Source organism: Ovis aries, chromosome 8, assembly GCF_016772045.2.
Source record: "Ovis aries strain OAR_USU_Benz2616 breed Rambouillet chromosome 8, ARS-UI_Ramb_v3.0, whole genome shotgun sequence".
In the NCBI taxonomy this organism is placed as follows: Eukaryota; Metazoa; Chordata; class Mammalia; order Artiodactyla; family Bovidae; genus Ovis; species Ovis aries.
In genome coordinates, this window is record NC_056061.1 from 66,834,213 (window position 1) to 66,859,029 (window position 24,817).

Sequence of the window (24,817 nt, forward strand, 5' to 3'; positions counted from 1 at the left end):
AAAATTATATATATATACTATGATTTGAACTTTTCACTGCAAATGGTGACTGCAGCCATGAAATTAAAAAATGCTTGCTCCCTGGAAGAAAAGCTATGAAAACCTAGACAGCATATTCAAAAGCAGAGATGTTACTTTGCAGACCAAGGTCCATCTAGTCAAAGCTATGGTTTTTCCAGTAGTCATGTATGGATGTGAGAGTTGGACCGTAAAGAAAGCTGAGCACCAAAGAATTGATGCTTTTGAACTGTGGTGTTGGAGAAGATTGTTGGGAGTCCCTTGGATAGCAAGGAGATCAAACCAGTTGATCCTAAAGGGAATCAGTCCTAAATATTCATTGGAAGGACTGATGCTGAAACTCTAGTACTTTGGCCACCTGATACTAAGAACTAACTCATTGAAAAAGACTCAGATGGTTGGAAAGACTGAAGGCAGGAGGAGAAGGGGACAACAGGATGAGATAGTTGGATGGCATCACTGACCAATGGACATGCATTTGAGCAAGCTCCCAGAGTTGGTGATGGACAGGGAAACCTGGTGTGCTGCAGTCCATGGGGTTGCAAAGAGTTGGACACGACTGAGCAACTGAACTGAACTTTTAAAAATGCATATATATATATGGAGAAGGCAGTGGCACCCCACTCCAGTACTCTTGCCTGGAAAATCCCATGGACCGAGGAGCCTGGAAGGCTGCAGTCCATGGGATCGCTGAGGTCAGACACGACTGAGCGACTTCACTTTCACTTTTCACTGTCATGCATTAGAGAAGGAAATGGCAACGCACTCCAGTGTTCTTGCCTGGAGAATCCCAGAGACGGGACCCTGGTGGGCTGCCGTCTCTGGGGTCGCACAGAATCGGACACGACTGAAGTGACTTAGTATATATATACATATATACATACATTCATACATAGACACACACACACATAATAAACTTGGAGGGAAAAATAGCAGCTTTAAGTTTCTGGATGGTTTTCTTTTGATTAGCTTTGATTGTCTTTTTAAAAATTTTCTCGTAAGTGGGCGTGTTTCATACCATCATTACTAAATAACAAAACCTTTACTTAAAGCAAAAATTTTTTTAAAACACCAATAGTAGCTCCATCTGACTATCAGAAAAAATATAAGTACCTTTAGTGATAAGGAGTACGTCAAGGCTGTATATTGTCACCCTGCTTATTTAACTTATATGCAGAGTACATCATGAGAAATGCTGGACTGGAAGAAACACAAGCTGGAATCAAGGTTGCCGGGAGAAATATCAATATGCAGATGACACCACCCTTATGGCAGAAAGTGAAGAGGAACTAAAAAGCCTCTTGGTGAAAGTGAAAGAGGAGAGCAAAAAAGTTGGCTTAAAGCTCAACATTCAGAAAACGAAGATCATGTCATCCGGTCCCATCACTTCATGGGAAATAGATGGGGAAACAGTAGAAACAGTGTCAGACTTTATTTTTCTGGGCTCCAAAATCACTGCAGATGGTGACTGCACCATGAAATTAAAAGACGCTTACTCTTTGGAAGAAAAGTTATGACCAACCTAGATAGTATATTCAAAAGCAGAGACATTATTTTGCCGACTAAGGTCCGTCCAGTCAAGGCTATGGTTTTTCCTATGATCATGTATGGATGTGAGAGTTGGGCTGTGAAGAAGGCTGAGCGCCGTAGAATTGATGCTTTTGAACTGTGGTGTTGGAGAAGACCCTTGAGAGTCCCTGGGACTGCAAGGAGATCCAACCAGTCCATTCTGAAGGAGATCAGTCCTGGGATTTCTTTGGAAGGAATGATGCTAAAGCTGAAACTCCAGTACTTTGGCCACCTCATGCGAAGAGTTGACTCATTGGAAAAGACTCTGATGCTGGGAGGGATTGGGGGCAGGAGGAGAAGGGGACGACAGAGGATGAGATGGCTGGATGGCATCACGGGCTCGATGGACGTGAGTCTGAGTGAACTCCGGGAGATGGTGATGGACAGGGAGGCCTGGTGTGCTGCGATTCATGGCGTCGCAAAGAGTCGGACATGACTGAGCAACTGAACTGAACTGAACTTAGTGATAACTCATGATTTGAACATGGCATCATCTTCTGTAATTTTAATCAAGCTGAATTTCACTCCATTTCTAGAACCTGACTGACTTTCTGTTGTCTCCAGACCTTCCAACATTGTTCTCTAGCCCTTGACACCTCTTGCCCTCCTTACCAAACCCACTCCATTTTTATCCTTAAGGTTCTAGCTCAAATGCCACTTTCTCTGGGAGGCCTTGTCTTAAACTCCCTCGTTTTAAGATGCATCGTCTCTCGGTCCTCATTGTACCTTGTATGGCTTTATCTGAATTGCTTTCCATATGCCTGTAGTCCCTTCTAGAGTGTAAACTTAAGGAGGCTGTACCCTGCTAGGGCCTCTTGATTCATTCACTGTACGAGGTAGTGCTCGGCCACTAAAGATACTTACCCAATAAGGAATAGGTACTCCAAAAATGGTGAATTGACCTGACTTTTGAGGCAGCCGTGGTCCCTATAGCTACACCTTATAGTTGTCATGGAATAAAGAGGCCAGATAACTAACATTCATGTAGCTTTTGGCATTCCTAACAATCCTTTTCTTCAGGGTATCTGATTTGAACCTTATAGTCATCCTGGTCCTTCTGTTAGTAAGTGATGGAACCAGGACCTGAATGACAGATGCTAGATGAGAAGTGGGTACATGAAAAATTGTTGAGAGTAGGTAGTAATTAGAATAGCAGTTACAGAGTGAAGGTAAAGGCACTTGTTAAATCAGTGGGAAAACAAAGGGAACCAGTGCAATAATCTGGAAGATTCCTGATAAGTGGAGAGTAAAAATGAGGACAGGCTTGATGTTACTGACATAACTTTCTGAGCTTTGTATCTCTCTCTCTCTCTCTTTTTTTTTTTTTCACCTTAATGAAGCCAGAAAATATTAGAGTTCCTACTAAACATAGGCACCATATGATAAATATTTTTATTCTGTGACATTTGATGTTGTAGATAAAGTGAAAACTAGAAAGATTCTTTCCCTTTAAACTATGTGTTGATATTTAGTATCGATATCAAATATCAACACATAAAGCTGGTATTAAATATCAACATACAAAGTTTCAGATTTGGTTTTTAAAAGTTTCCTCTAGGGGGTGGTATTGTACAATTAATGGACATTCAGTGAACATGTATAAATGTTCTTTGGGAGTCATTTCTTTATATGACCATAGGAAAATTAGATGTAGTTCAGGAAGTTGAAAATACATATGGTATGTTTCATATACAAGATGTCATAGGACACGAGTGTAAATGCTTAAAGGCTAAATAATAATGAATTTTTATTGATGGTGGTAAGCTACTTGGATATTAGGATTAATAATCAATTGCCTGTTATTTGCTGTTAATCACACAGAAATTGATTTAATGACTAATAAATTTAACTAAGCTTATTATCTTTAACCAATTAAACATAAGCAGTTTTTTTGTGCTGATTTCTGAATCTGTAGCAACTAATTTGAGCTCATAGTCCTTTTGTCTAAGTAGGTATCATTTCTTTATTGTAAGCTGACTCCGGATACTTTACTGTACCCATGACAGGTTAATAATAAAAACCTCAGAAAGTTGGACTGCTGACTTATCCATTAATATTCCATTTCTTTTTTTATTTTGCAGACATGAATTTTATATTGTACAATAGTTATTTTAATAATTACTCCTGTTTTCATAGGATTCTGTCAGCAAGATACTAGGGTGGGTTCCCATGCCCTCCTCCAAGGGATCTTCCTGACCCAGGGATCGAACATGCATCTCCTGCATTGGAGGCAAATTCTTTACCAACTGAGCCATCAGGGAACCCCTATCACAGTCAACTACTATATAAAATTGCATTTCACATATTAGTTTAGAACTTACTTTTCCCTTTTCCTGTCCTTTGGCTGTAGTTGTCATATATTTCAGTTATAAACCTGTAAACCCTAGAATGTTGTTATTTTTTAATTGTCCTTCTTACGATATGATGATATGTCCTTCTTATGATACGGGGAGGGTGGTGGGAGGGGGGTTCAGGGTTGGGAACTCATGTACACCTGTGGTGGATTCATGTCAATGTATGGCAAAACCAATGCAGTATTATAAAGTAAAAAAGAAAAGAAATTTATAAAATGAGGAAATAAAATTTTTAGTGTATTCCCGCATAATTACCATTTTCGGCATTCTTCATTCCTTTGTAGTTGGTTTTAAATGTGTCATTTTCTTGCCTGTTGAAAAGTTTATCATTCCCTTTATAGGATTGTCACCAATTCTATCAGCTTCTATGGTGTGAAACAAGCTTTTATTTTCATCCTTATTTTTGAAAGATATTTTTGCTGGGTAAAGAATTCATCAATCATTTTTGCCACTCCTCCCCACCTTTGAAGGGGTGGACTCCAGTTACATATATGTTAGCGCATTTGATGGTTCCCCATACCTCACTGAAACTCTGGTTTTGTGTTTTCCTTTTCAGTCTTTTTACTCCCTGCTTTATTTTAGGTATTTCTACTGCTATGTTCTGAAGTTCATTCATTTTTTCTTTTATGATATTTAAACTGTTAATCCTGTCCAGTAAAACTTTTCATTTCAGATACTCTTATATTTCATTTCTGGATGGCCCTTTTGTGTTCCTTTGTGTATGTTCTATCTCCTCATTTTATTCATGGCTTCCATAAAATACTTCAAAATGATTTCCCAGTATTTTAATGTCATCATCTGCTATTTCCATTATTTTGTCATTGTTTTATTGTTTCATGTTCACATTCTTCTACTATTGCCATCATTAGTGATTTTTGATTGATTGTGGGACAGAGTGAATTTTAAGTTCTTGAATGTCTATTCTTTGAAGGGATTAAATGCAGCCAGCAATTAATTGCTGTTCAGTTTAATTCTTTGGTGCCTTGTTTTGTTTTTAGCTTTAGAGGGCAGTTCTAAAGTACTCCTTGCTGTAGGGACAGGTTAACCCTATTACTTAGTTGGGGCCTGTCTACAGAATATCCTGGGTAAACCTCTGGGGCTCTCTGCTCCTTTTGGTTGGAACTGTAATGCATCCCAGCCCTATGTGTGCACTGGGGATAGTCCAGCTCACAGCGTCTGTTCATTCTCTGGCCTTGTAGAGTTTTCTCCTTCACATGCACATGGCAGTGTTCACCTGAGCCTCCAGATAAACTCCTATACAGATTTTGGGGTTTCTTTTCTGTGTAGTTTCATACTCTTCAGAATTCTGCCCCTCAATTTACAGCTGCCTCAGTCTCCCTGAACTCCAGTCCATTTTCTCAACTCAGAGGACTGTGTTCTGTTTAGGATTCCCTTCCTACTCCTTAGACTGGAATGTTCCTCCAGGCAGAATGCTAGATTGATATTGGTGTCATCTCATATGTTTCCTTTCTTCAGATGTCTTCATCTTCCCGTGTCTGTTTCCATTGTCCAAAAACCTCTTTTATATATTTTGTCTAGTTTTCTTTGATTGTTCACAGTAGGATGGCAAATATTACTCCTTGTGGCCAGAGTTAGAATCTGTGTTCTTATTTTAGTAATCAAATCATCACTATTATTTACTAAGTACCAGCACAGTCTTTTAGTAGGAATTCAGAAGGAGCTAACTTTTCTTAAAGCTATCACATTATGACAGAAGCTCTAAAAATACTTCATGAAGGAATGAGTGTAGTATATGCCCTTTATTAGGATATTTTCATTCATACTTTGTTTTTAGTTTATTTTTCTCCCTTCACAAAGACAATACTAACCATAGAGCAGGTATTTATAATATACTTATGAGTAGAGTAATAGATTTGGTTCTATTTACTGGAATAAAATGTGGCTTTATACATCAGTGTATGTCATAATGATACCTACTTGAGTGCTATATTCATTTAACCCACTAGTACATCACTCTTAACAATTACTTTTATGTGCCTTTTGTGTCTTTATATCATGCATTTCATATTTTTAGATTTCTCATGTATAAATGAGGATGTGATAGAATGTTAATGTTTAGATTTAATGAAACTTTGAAGTATACATGCCTTGAGGATTAGTAAATATTTGTCTTCTAAATGCTTCACATTAAAGTTAGGTTGGAAAGTATTTAATCCTTTTCCAAATATGCCTCATTACTCATCTTTAAAAAATATTTATTCATAAAAATGAACACATTTTCTTGATGAAATAAATATATTTCCCTATAGGTGATTCTAGCTACATGTTTATTCTGTTTTACTAGGTAATTTTCCATGTTGTACATCAATTTTTCTTCATACTGCTGCTTCTACAATGAATTACTTGTCCTGAACAGAGTTTTATATGAAAGTAGTCCTTTTTCCCATCCGTATGACTAGAAGATCTTTTGGTGTATAAATTTTCATAAGATTTAACATCTTTTCACTGTATTAATATTAGAAAATGTGTCTTGTTGTACAAGTTACGAATTGTAAACCATGTAAGATACTCAGAAATATAGAAGCTAGGCAAATTTGTACTTAAATCTTTTCAATTTTGAGATGATTCTTTCCAGTCCTTCAATTAAAGGTGTTACTTTGTAATAATGTCCTTGTAATTGCAAAGATTGAATATGCATGTAAGCCAAGAAGAAAATGGGTATAAGTGAAACCATTAAACTGTGTTGTCACTGCACTGTATTTCAAGTATCAGCCACTTGTATTAAGGTTAGCTTTTAGAGGGTAAGAAGCTTATATTATATTTGTGTTGAGAGGAAAATTGATGATGGTTGTGGTGGTAGTGAATTGGGAATAAATCTGATTCTCACTTCAAAGGAGATACCGATAATCTTGATTTTTATTATGAGCAATGTTGGAAGTAGTTAAAAGTAACAAATCAGAAACAAAATTGTACTTTTTACATAGGAATAAATAACTTTCTCTTGATAACAAGAAAATACTGATTAGTTTTCTGTGTGTTTGCTTAATGGACTTTTACCGTTGCTGGATAGCCATTTATTTCCACGGTTGCTCTATTAAGTAGTTCACTACACTCCATAGATGGTATAATTCATATACTGTCCACTTGATAATAAAATAAGAAGAAAGACCTCCCACGGAAATGAAGCTCACTCCTCTATTTCCTTACATTGTGTTACTGTGTTGACTAATAGTATATATAGACAGTAAATAATTAACTGATGTCTGTTTAATTTTCTGTGTGTGTGTTTGGGTGAGGGTTTGCTTGAAATATGCTTGAAATAGTCATTTGAGAAGTTGAGAAGATAAGGAAATCAGTCTTTACACAATTAATATAAAATGTCTTCAGAGAATGCCAAAACAGGAAAGAAGATGGGAAACAAAACAGAGAGCTTTAAGATTAGTTTCAAACCAGATGTTTCACACAGGACATAAAATGTTGGCATGTCATAAAAATATGTATGTTTAAAGAACTGTAGCTTTCTCAGTTTGTAGTGATGGAAAGTGTATTTTACCTGCTCAAATAAATAATACTGGAATATTCAATATGAAGAAGTATTAAGCTCTTTTGAGGTTGATAATTCTAATATTTATAGTGATGCTGATCTGTCTGTGGTCTGTGTTGCTGGTATGTAGATGCAGGGAGAGAGGATTGTTGAGCTTATATATATATGAGTGTACATTTGCCAGAGGAGTATAATAAAAAGATTCAGGGTTTAGACATAGGGCAATAAAATCCTAGAAAAATCTATCATAAAATCAAAGCTAGTTACAGAAGGAAGTTAAAGGAGAAAAGACTGATTGTAATGAAGAAGTAAGGAGACACCAATGAACTGGAAGCCTATTGTAACACACAGAGTTTAAAGTTGGAAGAAAAGCAGTTATGTTTAGATTGAGTACATGATATACTGATATTAACAGTACAGCAGTTTGAAATGGTAATTTAGTTATGAGGTTACTGGCATATAAGGGAGAGTCTGTACAGTTATGGAGATCAGAACTGATAAGAATTGAGAGCACAGCACTAGGTATGCATTAGAAATAGATTTGCTTTCTTATTGCAGAAAATTCAGAATTACAATGCATAAGTAAAATAAGGATTTATTTCCTCATTTAAAAGAAAGTCTGATATCGGCAGTACCCAGTACCAATTCCATGAAGCCATCAGGGACCCAGGCTTTTTCTGATTTCAAATGTATAAACCAGCACATGATTACCAAAGTCGCCTTGTGGTCCAAGCTACCTACTAGAGTTTCAGTCATCCCATTTCTGTTCTAGGCAGCAGGGAGGAGAAAAGGGAATGAGTCATTTCCTTTCCCCAGCTGTCATTCCCGTTTTACAGTCCTTCCATAAGTCTCAGCCACTTCTGGTTATATAATATTTGTCTTAGGTAATAGCATGGCCATATTTTGCTTTGAGGAATACAGGGAAATGTACTGTTTTGGCTAGCTATATTACAACTCCCTAATAATATAGGAATCTTGTTAGTAAAGAAGACAGGGAGAAAGGATGCAGGTAATCCATGTGAACAGCGAAATTTTTAAGATAGTGGAAAGATAAGGAAAGACCCTAAGGTACGTGAGCAATTACAAGCATAACAGTCCAGTGGAAGAGAATGGATGAGCGCTAGACCCGTGTATTTAGAACGCCTTGAGAGAATATTGTAACAGTGGGATGCAAAAAGAAAACCAGTCATACTTACCAACTCTTCTCTTAAATGCTAGAAAGAATGTAAGAGAATTAAAACTTATTACTTGAGAGAACTGCAAAGAAAATGATTTCTTAAGTGACATTTAGGTTTTGATTAAGACAAAGAGGAAGAAGGCATCTGAGGAGAGGTAAGACAGTTTGCTGATTCTTCAGAACTGTTTCAATAGTAGTTCCAGGGAGTATGGTGGAAGGAGTAGGGCTGTGTGGAGAAACATGGACTTGGTTGGGGCAAAAAGTATAGTTTACAGTTGAGAGGAGTAAGGATGCAATGAGCAGTGATGCTCAGCCTTTTGCTTATCTACTCTCAAGTTTAAAATGATTAAACATGAATATTATGTAACTTAATAAATAATTTTTCTGTATTGATATATTTAATATATTTAAATATATATTTATTGTAAAAATACTACATGTGCCTGACTCTTTGTGGCCCCATGAACTGTGGTCTGCCAGGCTGTTCTGTTGATGGGATTTTTGAAGCAAAAATACTGGAGTGATTTGCCATTTCCATCTCTAGGGGATCTTCCCAACCCAGGGATCAAACCCTGGACTCCTGCACTGCAGGCAGATTCTTTATCTGCTGAGCTACCAGGGAAGCATATAAAAGAAAAGTATAAAGGATGAGATAAACATATCAATAAAAGGCTAATATTTTCTTCCCACACTCCAGCCATTCCCTGGACTCTTATGGATTTCAAAGTCTGCAGCCTCAGTATAGCTTAGGGTGAAAACTGTTAGGGGAAATAGAAGCAGCCTGGCACAGAACTGATCCCTATGCTCAGCCAAAAGCCTTGCCCTTGAAAATAAGAGCAAGAACACTTAAAAGTCTTCAGAAAAAAATTGGTAATACATTAAGAAATACAAAGATTAAATTTCAAGGAAGAAGAAGCATATTATCAGTTACAGGTATTATCATATGAGGAGATGACATTTGATCTGTAATCGCAGTAAAATCAAATAGCCAAGACATATAAAAAGTAAAAACATACTAAAGATGAACCACAAATGATTAGAGAAGGAAAGGATTTTTTACCACTTGCATTTGGGACAGATACCAGTAACTGAGGTAGATGCAAGTTATCAAAGAGTTAAATTTGAAAAACCAGAGGAAAAACTGAAAAAATCATGTAGCTGAATATCCAGTTTCTTGGCGATAAAGAGCTTGCCAAGCGTAGAATTGATAGAAAAATCACTCTGGGTACATAAATATTTTAAGTTTCTGTATTTTAAAACAACATTCAAAAATTGAAAGATGGCCTAATTTCCATCCAAAATGTTTATTTTCCAAAGAGCTCATGTGATGTACTTTTAATAAAAGAAATACAGCAAGAGTGCTAGAAGAAAAGACCTGGACAGCTCACTAAGAGGATGTGTTGGGGAGTTCTGTCACAGTTATGACAAAAGAAGAGCTGACTGAGATAGATATGAAGCTTGAACAACTCAGGAGATGACTGCTTTAAAAAGGGGAGGGTGATCAGCCATGCTTTTAAATGGGGAGAGGTGATTCAAGCCTAGTTCTCAAACGACCTGGGCATGTTATTAAATATGACTGGTTAGAAAAAGAGAAAAAGGAAATTTTGTCACATTGTGATCAAAGCAGTGAATATAATAAGTGGGTTTTATTTTTGCTTCCAAATTAGATTTTTTTTGTCAGATTAGTATCCAGTGCTGGATATTGTACAGTAAAAATGAAAGTATCATGCTTTTTACATTGTGAGTCAGTATAAATCAGTACAGGTCTTTAAGAAACTCCATTTTTGTTTCTCATTGATAACTGGATGAATCAAACCCCTGCATTTGATACAGAAATAAATATATTAATAAATTAAACTTCAAGCTCTGTGAGATAACCCTAAAAGCCTAAGCCTTTAAAAGTAGTTCCTTCAGATACAGATATTGAATTTAAACACACGCAGAATACACGATTGTATTAGTATATTAACATGTCTTTAAAGAAGGTGTGAATTGGAAATCGGAAGTGTAACTAACAGCTTGCCATGTTCTAAAGCTGTAGTAAATAAAGCTACGATAGATAGTAGACTAACAAGTAACAAAGCAGGATAGACAATATACAAAGTTGGGGCCTTTTGTCCCATGAAAACTTAATATATGATAATGAATGACAAAAGTGGCATTTAAAGCCATCAGGCAGAATGAACTGTTCTTTCATTCATGTATTTTATCTATTCAGAAAATGTTTATCGAAGGCCAAGGACTGTTGCAGATGCCAGGGATCCATCAGCAAACCAAGTAGACTACAATTGCCATTATCATGGAGTTTAAGTTGGAGTTGCAGAATCTGGGAAGAAATAGGTTGAATGATTCCCTGCTGAGGAGAAAAGACTAGAGCAGGAAAGGCGATAGTGTTCACAAGATTCCACTTGGGGGTGAGAGGGCCCTCTTTCCTACTGTATAAAGAACAGTTTGTTAAAAAGCAAGCAACCAAACAGAAAATTTGATGAAATTTTTGTTTTGATAGCTATTCTGCATTCATAAAAGAGGATATAAAGGTCTTCAGTACATTTCTAAGATCTTTTGAGTAATGAAAATGCAAAATCAAAAGTGAGATAACACAGTCCTGAGATTGATAGGAAGTTTAATACCAGTTTTTAATTTAATGTCAGCTTTTTGTGAGTTTGGGAGAAATGACTGCTTGCATGTGGTGTTGTAGCTATAACTGCATAGTGGTCATTTGTTTTGAAGGACAGTTGAAGAGTAGCTCTTCAGGTGAAAAAGGTACACATACTACAAGCCAGCAGTTCTCCTTGGTGTCTCCCACCGGACACTCATGCATGTGCACTCAAGAAGGCCTGGTAGTGCAGCATGGCTTGTAATGATGAAAATCTGGGAATACCTCATTGTGCTTTAGTTCAAATGTCGTGTCCATACTGTGGAGCCCTGTAGGGCTACGCAAATCTTCAGAGCATGTTATTGAAACTAAGAGGAAAATTACAGGCAATATGTGTACACACCAGTGGTAATAATTGCCACCAAACTTCACAGCTCTCATCACTGAGAAAGCTGTTTAGGGTTGTGGTTTCAGAGAATTTTTTAGCTTCAGCCTTATCTGTATTATTTTTATTATTTTTTTCAAGAGATGGTATTATTGTAGCCACACGTTCCAAGAGATAGTATTATTGTAGCCAAACAAACTCACTCAGAAGGACGATGCAGATAGTGGAGTGCAGTTTATTACACCGGTGGGCCCAAGGCAGTCTCCTCTTAGCCAAGGAACCCAACCAGTTTTTGTGAAAACCTTATATACCCTAAGTGTACATGCTCAAACCCACCTCCCCAAATTCTCTGAAACTAGTCTGAACAAAGGAAAAGAAGGATACAATCAAAGTTAACCCGTGAGTGATTCGTATGCCTTAAACCCATGATTCATATGCCTTAAGCCTAGGTAGTTAACAGTGGACAATTATCAATAGACCTGTGGCCTTACCTCAATAAGCATAATAAAATTTATGATTCTATTCAGTTACACAGATAATTAGGGTATTCTTTTAGGCGATGGAGACTCTAGGTACGAGCCCTGGGGCTCTTCCATCCGGGGGTCTGGTTTTCCAGTTGGTATGTCGTTTCCATAGATACTGGGCATAGAGCTCAGAGTCCACAATCTGGCCCAAGATGGAGTCTTGCTTTCAAGATAGAGCCTGTTTTGTCTGTTTCCTCCTTCAGTATGTTTGTTTTTACATGTATACATAAAAATGACCAAAACAATTCTCCCCATTAACCTCAGCTCAAGTGGCATTTCCTCTCTCCCAACACATATTGTGTATTTTATCAGTTATCACATATCTGGCCCTTGGCAAGTGCTCCTATACACAAGGGTTTTTTTTCTGAATGCCCTCATTTACCTACTAAATTTAAACTGCAGGTTCTTTTGACAGCCTCAAACTGGTCCTTTTATTTTAAATATAATGTCAAAAGAGAAGGCCTTCCTTCATAGAAATTTGTTATCATCATCATGAATCTTGTATTCTTTGGATAGTGTTTTGCGTTTTTTATATTTGTGAATAAGATCCACAGTAAATCAAAGTTTTATTTCTAAATTCACTAAATTTTAAATTATTTATTAGAGACAACATATTTTAAACATTCAGTCCTGGAAATTATTCACATCATTGTATTTTTCTTTATAGGTCGATTGTATGCAATGCAAACTGGAATGAAGATTGATAGTAAAACTCCTGAATGTCGTAAATTTCTATCAAGGCTAATGGATCAGTTAGAAGCTGTAAGTTGAACACGGAACATTTTTCTGATTAATGTTTATAATGCCATTTTATTTCATTTGTGTGTGTTTGTTATTGTAGCTCTAACTGTTGGTGGCAATCAGCAGTGTCATTATAGCTGAGGAAAAATTAGACAGTTTTTTTTTACATTTACATTATAGTGCTTAGGGAGTTGTAAGTAAAAGTTGGTTTCAGTATCTTTGCCTATACATTATTTCTTGTTCCAGGTTATTGTAGACTTTTGAATCATTATTTCATAAGTAACAAATCATTTCTAACCTTCCTTCATGCACTCACATGGATGATTGATTTAGAAATTCTTAAATAGCTCTTATAATAATAAAATGGGGGACCTCCCTGGCAGTCAAGTGGTTAAGACTTTGCTCTTCTACTGCATGAGGATGGGTTTGATCCCTGGTAAGGGAACTGAGATCCCACATGCCACAAGGCACATCAAAAAAGAAAGAAAAGAAATGGGCTGTTTATTTAGTGAAAAAGACAAGTGAAAAAAGTGAAAAAAGGCAAGTTTCCTATTGTCTCTCCTCCCACTTTTAGTCCTGTGACAGGATACTCTTACGGTCCAGGCATTCTCCTCTGCTAACAGAAATGTGGTAGGTGACTAATGAATCATCTTGAACTATGATATAACATCACAGATTGTGTAGAAGCACCAATCCAGGGAAAACTGAATGGATTTGACTGGGTATCAATATATCAGGAAGGCAATGCTAAACTACAGTAACCTCACTTAGTAATAGGGGCTCCACCCTGTGCCCCAGACTCTTTTCTAACAATGTCAAGGTCTACTCATTACTTAATCTCCTCCCTGGGTTGGGAAGATCCCCTGGGGGAGAGCATGGCAACCCACTCCAGTATTCTTGCCTGGAGAGTACCTTGGACAGGGGAGCCTGGTGGGCTACAATCCATGGGGTCACAAAGATTCAGACATGACTGAGTGCCTAACAAGAGAATTAGAAACCTAAATATTTATTTGACCAGTTGCATTATTTCGTTTAGAGAAACAAAACTTAAACATTAAAAATCAAAACACTTACACCAGTCAATCCAGAACCTTTTATAAATGTTGAAAGTTATTCAGATCAAAGTGTTAGTTGTATGAAGCAGCCATGGATAAGAGTGTTCTCTTTAACCTTGTATGGGTGTCTGACCTTCAGAGCCAGAACCCTGTCATCTTCTGCTATTATCCACCCAAGGTAGGCCTGGTGGCACTACTGATGACCACTCAGCTGCCCTTGGAACCTGTCTGGCCTTCTGCTTCTAACACTGCTTCTGTGAATGCAAGAAAGGTTTGAGTACTCTTTTTGAGAGTGAGGTTAGGAGGTGGATGAAACAGTATTGCTGATAGGTAGCAATACTTTGTAAAATACCATCTCTTACAGACATTAATATAGAATAAACCTCTATTAATTTTACAGCTTAACAATAATAGGTGAAATAACAATAGCTTATGGATAAGGCAAAACTTAAATGGTTCTTTATAATACAGAAAATGCAAAATCACATTTATAAAGGGACTTACCAGGAATTTTTTATTATCTACATTAAATAACAAGGAAGTTTATTCCATGGCGAGAACATATCTGCTTGTATTATAATGTTTATATTTATATTTGGTTCACTTCAGGTATGCTATGTTTTTGCTGAGAGATATTTTATGTTAAGGATGAGATTAAATGGCTTACTCCCACTAAATTTTTCTAGAAATAAATTGCCTCTCCAATTAAATTATTTCACAATGGGGTACAGTAAACTAGTGTTACATGTGGGACTTTTTTTTTCTACTTTTGTTGGGGGTAAGGATGCCCAGATGTCTTTAAATTCCAATATTCAGTCTCTTCTGGGCCTTAATTATGAGAGTACTTACTTTGCTGATTTATGAAAAATTCTGTGGCTTTTTCTAAATTTAATTCTTTACTTTATAATGTTCTTTACAATTGTGTGATAATTCAGATCTAATATTCTAGAAGGTCATGTAAGTCCAATATGACAGTCTCAGTAAAATATAGTAATTTAATTTGTTGTTTTTAAAATACTTTTTCTGTGTGTAGGGAAGGGATATACTGACTGGAAATTTACATCGGTGTAAATTGTGTTGATTTGAGGTGTATATTTGGCTAAATTTAACAGTGTGCTCTGAGAAATACTTTTTAGGATATAATGATCCTTCTCATTGTATTTTTCTATATTTGAGATATTGAAATAGGAGTAAATTAAAAATTTAAATTATATGGCTAAGAAATAATTTCTTAACTCCATTTTTTTTGTACATTTGAAATTTTTGTCTGATGCTATACATAGATAGTTGGGCATGTTATCTCTTTTTTTGCTCTTTATTATTTTGATATTTTGGCTTCAGAGGTGGCTCAATGGTAAAGAATTCACCTCCCAATGCAGGAGACACAGGAGATGGAATTTTGATCCCTCGGTCAGGAAGATCCCCTGGAGAAGGAAATAGCAACCCACTCTAGTATTCTTGCCTGGAGAATCCCACGGGTGGAGGAGCCTGGTGGGCTGTAGTCCATAAGATGGCAAAGAGGCGAACACAACTAAGCATGCTCATACATGTTTTGCTATTTAGGACTAAATTATACTTTCAGGTTATCATGAGTAACTTTCTTCAAATTTTTGTAAACTTTGGATTTGATTATTAGGATTTCTTATACTTGGTATACGCTTCTCTGAGTCCAGAATCATAAGTTCTATATCTCATTTCATTTTAGCTTAAGAAACAGTTGGGTGATAATGAAGCTATTACTCAAGAAATAGTTGGTTCTGCACATTTGGAGAATTACGCTTTGAAAATGTTTTTGTATGCAGATAATGAAGATCGTGCTGGGAGATTTCACAAGTAAGTAAAGAGAGATCAAATAAAAGTGACAAGTTTTATTACTGTATAACCAGAATTTATCCAGTTTTTTTCTTAAAAAGTACCAGGATTCCTGATTAATTATTTAGGTGTTTGTTTTATTCTGTTTTTTTTTGAATCTTAGAATAGGTCTGGGTTATAAGAGTGATCCTGGCTTTTTAGATAACATGGCTGAAAGACAAGTACCCAGAGCAGATTCATTTCCTCAGTAAATACACTCTAACTAGCCATTCTTTAGCAGTTAAGTAAAATCTGAGTTACTATTAGCCAAAACATCCTGGTTCAGTGATACTGATTTTAAAAATTTCCAACCCCACAGATTCAAATGATTTGTCGTTATAGTAAAACTTAAATACTAAGAAATACACATAGCATAATATCAACTCAGATAATATTGTCACTACACTTTCTAAAGAGAAAAGCATACTGTGAAAACCTTATTGTACCATATTCACCTGTAATATGTGTTGTCACTTCCTCCTAATACAGATTACAGAAGGAGCTCCATTGTGTTCCTAAAATCTGATTTTATTGAAAACGTGAACTTCAGAGTGTTTTTTAAAACATTGGAAGTTTTTTTCTCGTAGCTACAAGACTAATTCTGCATCTTACATTTTTCATTTCAATTAGACAAACTCTCTTTTCTCTTCCAGAAACATGATCAAGTCCTTCTATACTGCAAGTCTTTTAATAGATGTCATAACAGTGTTTGGAGAACTCACTGATGAAGTGAGTGTATATTCTTTATTGCCTTATTAGCTAGAAATCAGTATTGTTGCTTTTTATTAGTTTTGTTATTGCATTGTTTATTTAGAGCACTTGTCCATCAGAAATGTAGTAAAAGCAAAACGTGTAATTTTAAATTATCTACTAGCTACATTTTAAAAAGTTAAAGACAAAAGGTGAAATTATTTTTTAACAATAAATGTTCTCTTTTTGTAGTAGGTTCTTTAAATGCAGCATGTATTTAACACTTCAGTGAGTGCATGGCTACTATATTGGTCTCTGAACCCCAGGTTCATAGTTTTATTTTATTGAGTTTTTGAATAGTACCGATCCTTGATGCTGTTAAATTTATTTATTGTTATTTGGTAAACATTACTGGAGAGAGAAACTTTTTAGGACTGGGTTTTGGTGTTTTTTTTTCCTATTTTATTTCTTGCCAGAAATACTGTTGTTAGAGATTTGTTTCTATTGTAAAATGCATATACAACTTGATATTTTATGAGGTGCTTCCTATCCATTTTATCAGTTTGTTTCTCAAAACCACTCTGAAATAAGTTGAGCACATATTCATTTTATGTATGAGCAAATTGCGGCTAAGTGATGAACTTATTGCCATTAGTTCCAGTGTTGTTTTTTTTACTATAGTGGGCTTTACCATTCACCTGGAAAAATTGTTTTCTGAGAGGAGAGAGATTAATTTAGAAAAAGAAGAAAAGGGAGTTACAAATGAGACTGATAGAGGAATGTCTTATTAGTGATATGAAATCTCTGGAGAGATTGCTTTTCATGAAAAATGATTTTTTTCAAAATGGTTAGCTGTTCAGAGTAAAATTCCAAACAAAACAGTCTATGAGATAGTTTACATTTTCATAAAACAGTGTATCAAAACTGCGCAAAATATTCTTTGTTTATATCTAAAATGAAGTGAAGCTGTAGGGTTGATGATCATAAGCTGTTTTTGAGTTGGCAGAAATGTGCAGTACAGTTCAAAACTGCTAAATGAAGGACACCTTTTTACTGAGTGTGACTGTCCCCTTTATTTCAAAGCATCCCTGACCCTTGCCCACAGAGCATTCCTCCATCAGTCAGATGACTGGAAAACACCAGCAGATATTTCCAAACACCCTCTAGGATATGGGGCAGTGCCCATTGAGGACCACTTCTGTCAGATTTTCTTGAAATAGAGAAGTACTGAATATAAGAGAAAACTGAGACCTGGAGTGTGAAAATCAGAGATGCTTCTCACTCACTTATATTTTAAAGGTTCTATAAATCTAATATTTGGCTCTGTTTCTGCTCCCATCTCCTGTTACTATTTATCTAGATTTTTTTTCCTGTTTTACCAGTATGCGTTGTTGTTGTCTAGTTGCTCAATCATGTCTGACTCTTTTGTGACCCCCATGGACTGTAGACCACCAGGCTCCTCTGTCCATGGGATTTTTTTGGAGAGTACCAGGTGGGTGAAGGAGAAAAAGAGACCTGATTAGAAAAGTAAGTCATAAGCGAGATTCAGTTCAGTTCAGTTCAGTCATTCAATCGTGTCCGACTCTTTGCGACCCCATGAATCGCAGCACGCCAGGCCTCCCTGTCCATCACCATCTCCCAGAGTTCACTCAGACTCACGTCCATCGAGTCCGTGATGCCATCCAGCCATCTCATCCTCTGTCGTCCCCTTCTCCTGCCCCCAATCCCTCCCAGCATCAAAGTCTTTTCCAATGAATCAACTCTTAACATGAGGTGGCCAAAGTACTGGAGTTTCAGCTTTTGCATCATTCCTTCCAAAGAAATCCCAGGGCTGATCTCCTTCAGAATGAACTGGTTGGATCTCCTTGCAGTCCAAGGGACTCTCAAGGGTCTTCTCCAACACCACAGTTCAAAAGCATCAGTTCTTTGGCACTCTGCCTTCTTCACAGTCCGACTCTCACATCCATACATGACCACTGGAAAACCATAGCCTTGACTAGACGGACCTTTGTTGGCAAAGTAATGTCTCTGCTTTTGAACATACTATCTAGGTTGGTCATAACTTTTCTTCCAAGGAGTAAGCGTCTTTTAATTTCATGGCTGCAATCACCATCTGCAGTGATTTTGGAGCCCAAAAAAATAAAGTCAGATTAGACAGATGATAAAAAGACTGGCATCTTCAGTAAGGGGACTTTTTTGAATAAAGAGCTATACTTTGAGCAAAAGAACTAGCTAATGATTACTGTGGAACTTCATACAAAGTGGGTTGTCTTTGACCTGAGAAATAATAATATGTTTAAACTTAGATTTAAAATTTTAAGTGCAGGTATATCAACCAAAAATAAATTGCCACAAGACTCTTGAAAGTCAAAAGACAAGAAATATGCAAAAGAGAGGGGAAAATTCGAGTTAGGAGAGTAGACAAACTCTCAGGTTAAGAAGATAGTTTTAAAAGAGAATATAGTTAGATAAACATCCTGATAAACACCTGCATGTAAAAGGCTAGAGGAAGAAGTGAATAAAGAAACACAATTAGAGAAGAGGATGGAAATGTCAGATGTCAGAAGAGAACGTCATAATGAGGCAAAGTAGCAGATCGGTTTGCCATATCGTTCTGAGTGTCTCTTCCTTCTGAGAGGCGTCTCCTACTTCTTACTTGGAGGAACTGCTTTTGCTCACATATCTCAGAAGCACGCACACAGTTCCATGAAGTTATAACTGCCAACAGTGGGGAACCCAGACAATAGGTAAAGTGACAGATACAGGAAAGAGAACAAAATGTTCACAAATCTTAAGTGAGTAATGGAGATTTTGTTTTGTTTTTGTTTTAATTAATGGACATATAAATTCTCTATTTAGCATGTAATTCATCTGTATTTCAAAAGAAAAAAGAATCTAAGTTTACATTTAGGTACTAGAGCCAGACATCCTGGAATGCAAGGTCAAGTGGGCCTTAGAAAGCTCACTATGAACAAAGCTAGTGAAGGTTATGGAATTACGGTTAAGCTCTTTCAGATCCTAAAAGATGATGCTGTGAAAGTGCTGCAGTCAATATGCCAGCAAATTTGGAAAACTCAGCAGTGGCCATAGACTGGAAAAGGTCAGTTTTCATACCAGTCTCAAAGAAAGGCAATGCCAGAGAATGCTGCACTCATTTCACACGCTAGCAAGGTAATGCTCAAAATTCTCCATGCCAGGCTTCAAAAGTACATGAACCGTGAACTTCCAGATGTTCAGGCTGGATTTAGAAAAGGCAGAGGATGAGAGATCAAATTGCCAACATCCATTGGATCATTGAAAAAGCAAGGGAGTTTCAGAAAAACATCTACTTCTGCTTTATTGACTATGCCAAAGCCTTTGACTGTGTGGATCACAACAGACTGTGGAAATTTTTTTAAGATAAGGGAATACCAGACCACCTTACCTGCCTCCTAAGGTGTATGAAGGTCAAGAAGCAACATTTAGAACCGGACATGAAACAACGAACTGGTTCCAAATCAGGAAAAAGTACGTCAAGGCTGTATATTGTCACCCTGCTTATTTAACTTATATGCAGAGTACATCATGAGAAACGCTGGGCTGGATGAAGCATAAGCTGGAATCAAGATTGCTGGGAGAAATATCATTAACCTCAGATACGCAGATGACACGACCCTAAGGGCAGAAAGTGAAGAAAAACTAAAGAGCGTCTTGATGAAAGTGAAAGAGGAGAGTGAAAAAGTTGGCTTAAAACTCAACATTTAGGAAACTAAGATCATGGCATCAGTCCCATCACTTCATGGCAAATAGATGGGGAAACAATGGAAACAGTAACAGACTTTTTTTGGAGGGGGCTCCAAAATCACTGCAGATGGTGACTGCAGCCGTGAAATTAAAAGACACTTCCTCCTTGGAAGAAAAGTTACGACCAACCTAGACAGCATATTAAAAAAGCAGAGACATTACTTTGCCAACAAAGGTCCATCTAGTCAAAGCTATGGTTTTTCCAGTAGTCATGTATCGGTGTGAGAGTTGAACTCTAAAGAAGCTGAGCACTAAAGAACTGATGCTTTTGAACTGTGATTTTGGAGAAGACTCTTAAGAGTCCCATAGACAGCAAGGAGATCCAACCATTCCATCCTAAAGGAAATCAGTCCTGAATATTCTTTGGAAGGACTGATACTGAAGCTGAAACTCCAATACTTTGGCCACCTGATATGAAGAACTGACTTACTTGAAAAGACCCTGATGCTGGGAATGATTGAAGGCAAGAGGAAAAGGGGACAAAAGAGGATGAGATGGTTGGATCACATCACTGACTCAATAGACATGAATTTAAACAAGCTCTAGGAGTTGGTGATGGACAGGGAAACCTGGCGTATTGGAGTCCATGGGGTCACAAAGAGTCGGATACGACTGAGTGACTAAACTGTAGAACCCTTAACAAGGAACTGCTTCCTTAGTTATTTGAACATAGTAGCTAAAGCCAGAGAAGGCAGTGGCAACCCACTCCAGTACTCTTGCCTGGAAAATCCCATGGGTGGAGGAGCCTGGTAGGCTGCAGTCCATGGAGTTGGGAAGAATCGGACATGACTGAGAAACTTCACTTTCACTTTTCACTTTCATCCATTGGAGAAGGAAATGGCAACCCACTCCAGTGTTCTTGCCTAGAGAATCCCAGAGACGGGGGAGCCTGGTGGGCTGCCCTCTATGGGGTCGCACAGAGTTGGACGTGACTGAAGTGACTTAGCAGCAGCAGCAGTAGCAGCTAAAGCCAGGACTACCTAATAGGACAAACGATAGGACTTCAAGAGGAGTTGGGGGAGATTTGTTTAGATACTGAGGATACTAAAGAATGTATGTAGTATAAGCATGAAAGCGACATTTTCCCAAAGTGTTTATACTATTTTCTTTCCCTATCTCATCACCTAACCTGCTACATAATTTTTTTGCCTTGCATATGCACTAAAGTAGGAAATCAGCATCTGTTTTGGTGGTTAAAGGATCAAGAAATCAGGAGTGGTCTGAAGTAGTATAGAGAAAATTAGGCATTGTAGGGACGGCGTGGAAAGGAAGTCCCTGAAGTTATTTTATTGGGCTGAGATTTATTCTTTGGGTCTTCATGTAAATCCTGCATTTTAAATTAGAAAAGGAATGTACACACAATTAATGTGTCAGTGTAAGTAGGTAGTTTTCACTGCCTTACATATGTTTGTTACAGCATGCAAAATTTGTATATCCAGTGAAAGTTGTATATATCAAAAATTTCTTTGGCATACAGTACTGACATTTCTCATATCCATTATTACACAGCGATCTTATCCTTGCATGACTAGTGAATGGGTTTTTGGCCATGATTGAAGATTGACTAAATAAAGGCAACTGACAAGGAAAGTAAAATACTGGCAAGATTGTCCATGCATCAGTAACATAATCCCCCAGCCAACTGGTTTGATCACCCTAGTTTCAAATTCTACTTTCTCTTACTTTTAATGTTGTTTTGTTCAATCATTTTCCATTTCTAGAAATGGCATCTCCATCATTATCACTGAGGTAATAGCTTTTTCAAAACAATTATTTAAAGTGTTAAACAGTTTTAAACAGTGCTCCACTTTAGCAGCTGCTACCAAAACAGATAAATAAGGTGATCATCGGCATTAACTCTCTGTTGTAGGTTCTCACTGTTGTCTGAGGAAATCTAAGCCTTGTATTTATTAACTTATGATTTAAGTACTCAATGCCCAAATCAAGATGCAAACTGTTGGAACATTTCTTATTTCAGAATAACTATTAATCCCATGAGATGTTTTAAAAACTGGGTATATAACTGGTTACTTATAACAGTTGTAACTCATTCCCTTCTTTCAACTTTCACTTCAGTTCATTCTGTACTTTAAAAACACTAGCAGAGACAAAGACAGGAAACAGATGGGGAAAGAATGAGTTTAAGGATTTCAGGTAGGCAGATTTTTTTTTTCTTAATATATACTCCTGTAGGTAGATTTCAGGACTTGATATATTTTATTTGTTCATTTATAAAGGAAATGTAGTGGTTATTAACTGCATAGTATCCCATAGTTTTTTGATAAAACTGAAACTCTTCAAAAAGATTTGTTTCTCTTGCTTCTCAAAGAATGCTAGTTGAGAAACATTAAAGCCTACAATAACAAAAAATAGGGAAGGGAAAGTCATGATTATCTTATAATTTTTATTTGTATATTTAAAAATAATCTTTTAATTTTGTCATCTTTATAATCAAGATAATGATTTAATTAGCATTAAATTTTTAATGCTGTCTTTAAACATTTTAATTATATTTTCTAAAGTTTAAAAAATAGTATTTCTTTTTTCCTATCAACAGAAAGGTAGTTATCAGAGCCAAGCCTTACTGAACTCCCAACCAAGAGGTCATTTTACCTCTCTGGAATTGGTTTTTCCTCTGTAAATAAAATGGGAAGCATGGTTGAGCAGATCTCTGAGGTCCTTTGCAGCTATCCAAATCTATGATTATATGTGCCAAGCATACAAGAAGAGACGGGAGAGGGCAAATAAAAAACAGAAATGAGAAAGGAAACAAAAAGGGAGAGGAGAGAAGCAAATATCGTTTTTGATTAAAAGCTCCAAAAGGAGGGATGAGAAATTACCCATATAAGTTGTATAAATGATAATGAAAAGTAAAGCCACCAGAAATGATGACAGCAAAGAACTAATCTCTAGTAATAAAAAAGGAGAAGAAACCTGACATGGCATTGTGGGGGTTATCAGTATAGGAGATAATAGGGTGAACATCTGGGGCATCTGTATGGCATTTGTACATAAAGATGTGAAATCTTCTAATTAAATTTATTTAACATTTCAGCCTTTTTTTTAAAGGTCAGTCGTTCACAAGCTATGTTACTACAGAAAACCTAATGAATTTTCCTATTTTAGGCTCTTTTTCCATGCTCTCCCCAATCGTTGTTTTAGTGAAGAACCTAAAAGAGACTTTTCCTCTCCTGGTATTGCAAGTCCAGGCTCCTTCTTGGTAATTCTTACCAGTCCCTTTTTACGTTTGTCAGACCAATCTGCTTACCGCCATCTCTGCTTTCACTGTTGTAAACTGGGGTTTTTTTAGCCTGCTTTGTCTAGGTCTTGCCTTCTCTACAAGTCTTAGCTACATTATTCTAGCACTTATGTGCATTTTTCCATTCTCTCAAATTTTCCATGATTGAGATTATATGATTGTTAAACTATAAGTGCATTAACTTAAGGTTTATATATTGTATTTTGGAATAAATGATACTGCACATCCTCAAAGGAGGGACTTTTTCTCATTCTACTCTTACATCTTTTTTGGCAGTAACTATAAATTTGCACATTGGTTAAAATCTCAGAGTGCAAACAGTAGCTATTCAGTAGCTGTTTAGCTATAGCTGTTTCAAAAGTTGCTATAGTTTCGCTTTTCATTTTTTTATCTATAGATGAAGATAAGGTTCAGACTTGTTTACACAGAACTTCTTTCATAGTTCTTATAAAATGCAACAGATATAATTTTTCTTGATCTATTTTCTGACTTTTTTTCCTTTTAATTTCATGTCAATATTCATAGTTGCCCAAAATTTTAAAAGTCTACATTTTCTTTAGTCTTTAGCTTTAAAAAAATAAAATGGTTTATCTGTTGCTATTCTGTTTCTGAACTCTCCTATCTGTTTGGTAGACCCGGGTTCAGTTACAGGGTCAGGAAGATCCCCTGGAAAAGGGAAAGGCTGCCCACTCCAGTATTCTGGCCTGGAGAATTCCATGAACTGTATAGTCCATGGAGTCCCAAAGAGTCAGACATGACTGAGCAACTTTCATTTAACTCTTTTAACTGTGCTTTATATAATTCCATCTCAGAATTTGATTAAATTTATACTCATGTAAACTTTTACCATTCCTATAGCTGTCTTGGAATCAGTGTCCCAGTTTTAGGTGTAGAGTCACCAGAGTATATGTTAAATTTTTTACTTTTCTCTTTTGAAGCAAGAAATGTTCAAACCATAAACAGGTTATATTCCTACTGGAACATCTTGTGTTAACTACTTATGGCCAGTGTTGATAAACTTCCTTTTATTGTATTTTAGGTTTATTTCACTTCTAGCAATGTTTGAGGAGCAGATACCATTTTGCCTTTATCTGTTGAGTTTCTGCTAATTTGAGGGAATCAAATGGTATGTTTTCCTGCCCTCATGGGGTTTGTGTTCCAACTTGGAAAGAGAAGCAGAATAACTGATTGTGATGATATATGGTGTAGTAAGAGCAAAATACAGTAAAGGGATATACTCCTACCGTTGATCTGGCACTGTACTTAGACACTTTTTTCACTTTTACAACCCTGAATTACAGTTCGAAAAC

The 24,817-nt window shown here is 36.6% G+C and overlaps 1 protein-coding gene across 3 annotated transcripts in view; it reads left to right on the forward strand.

The window, feature by feature from the left end:
* The window catches only part of VTA1 (vesicle trafficking 1), a 72,474-nt gene that overhangs the window by 8,569 nt on the left and 39,088 nt on the right, over positions 1 to 24,817 (forward strand). For all 3 annotated transcript variants that reach the window (XM_004011383.5, XM_012182990.4, XM_042253534.1), the window contains exons 2-4: positions 12,796 to 12,890; positions 15,630 to 15,757; positions 16,429 to 16,504. In XM_004011383.5, the coding sequence (XP_004011432.1) occupies positions 12,796 to 12,890; positions 15,630 to 15,757; positions 16,429 to 16,504 (299 nt within the window). The remainder of the gene's footprint in view (positions 1 to 12,795; positions 12,891 to 15,629; positions 15,758 to 16,428; positions 16,505 to 24,817) is intronic.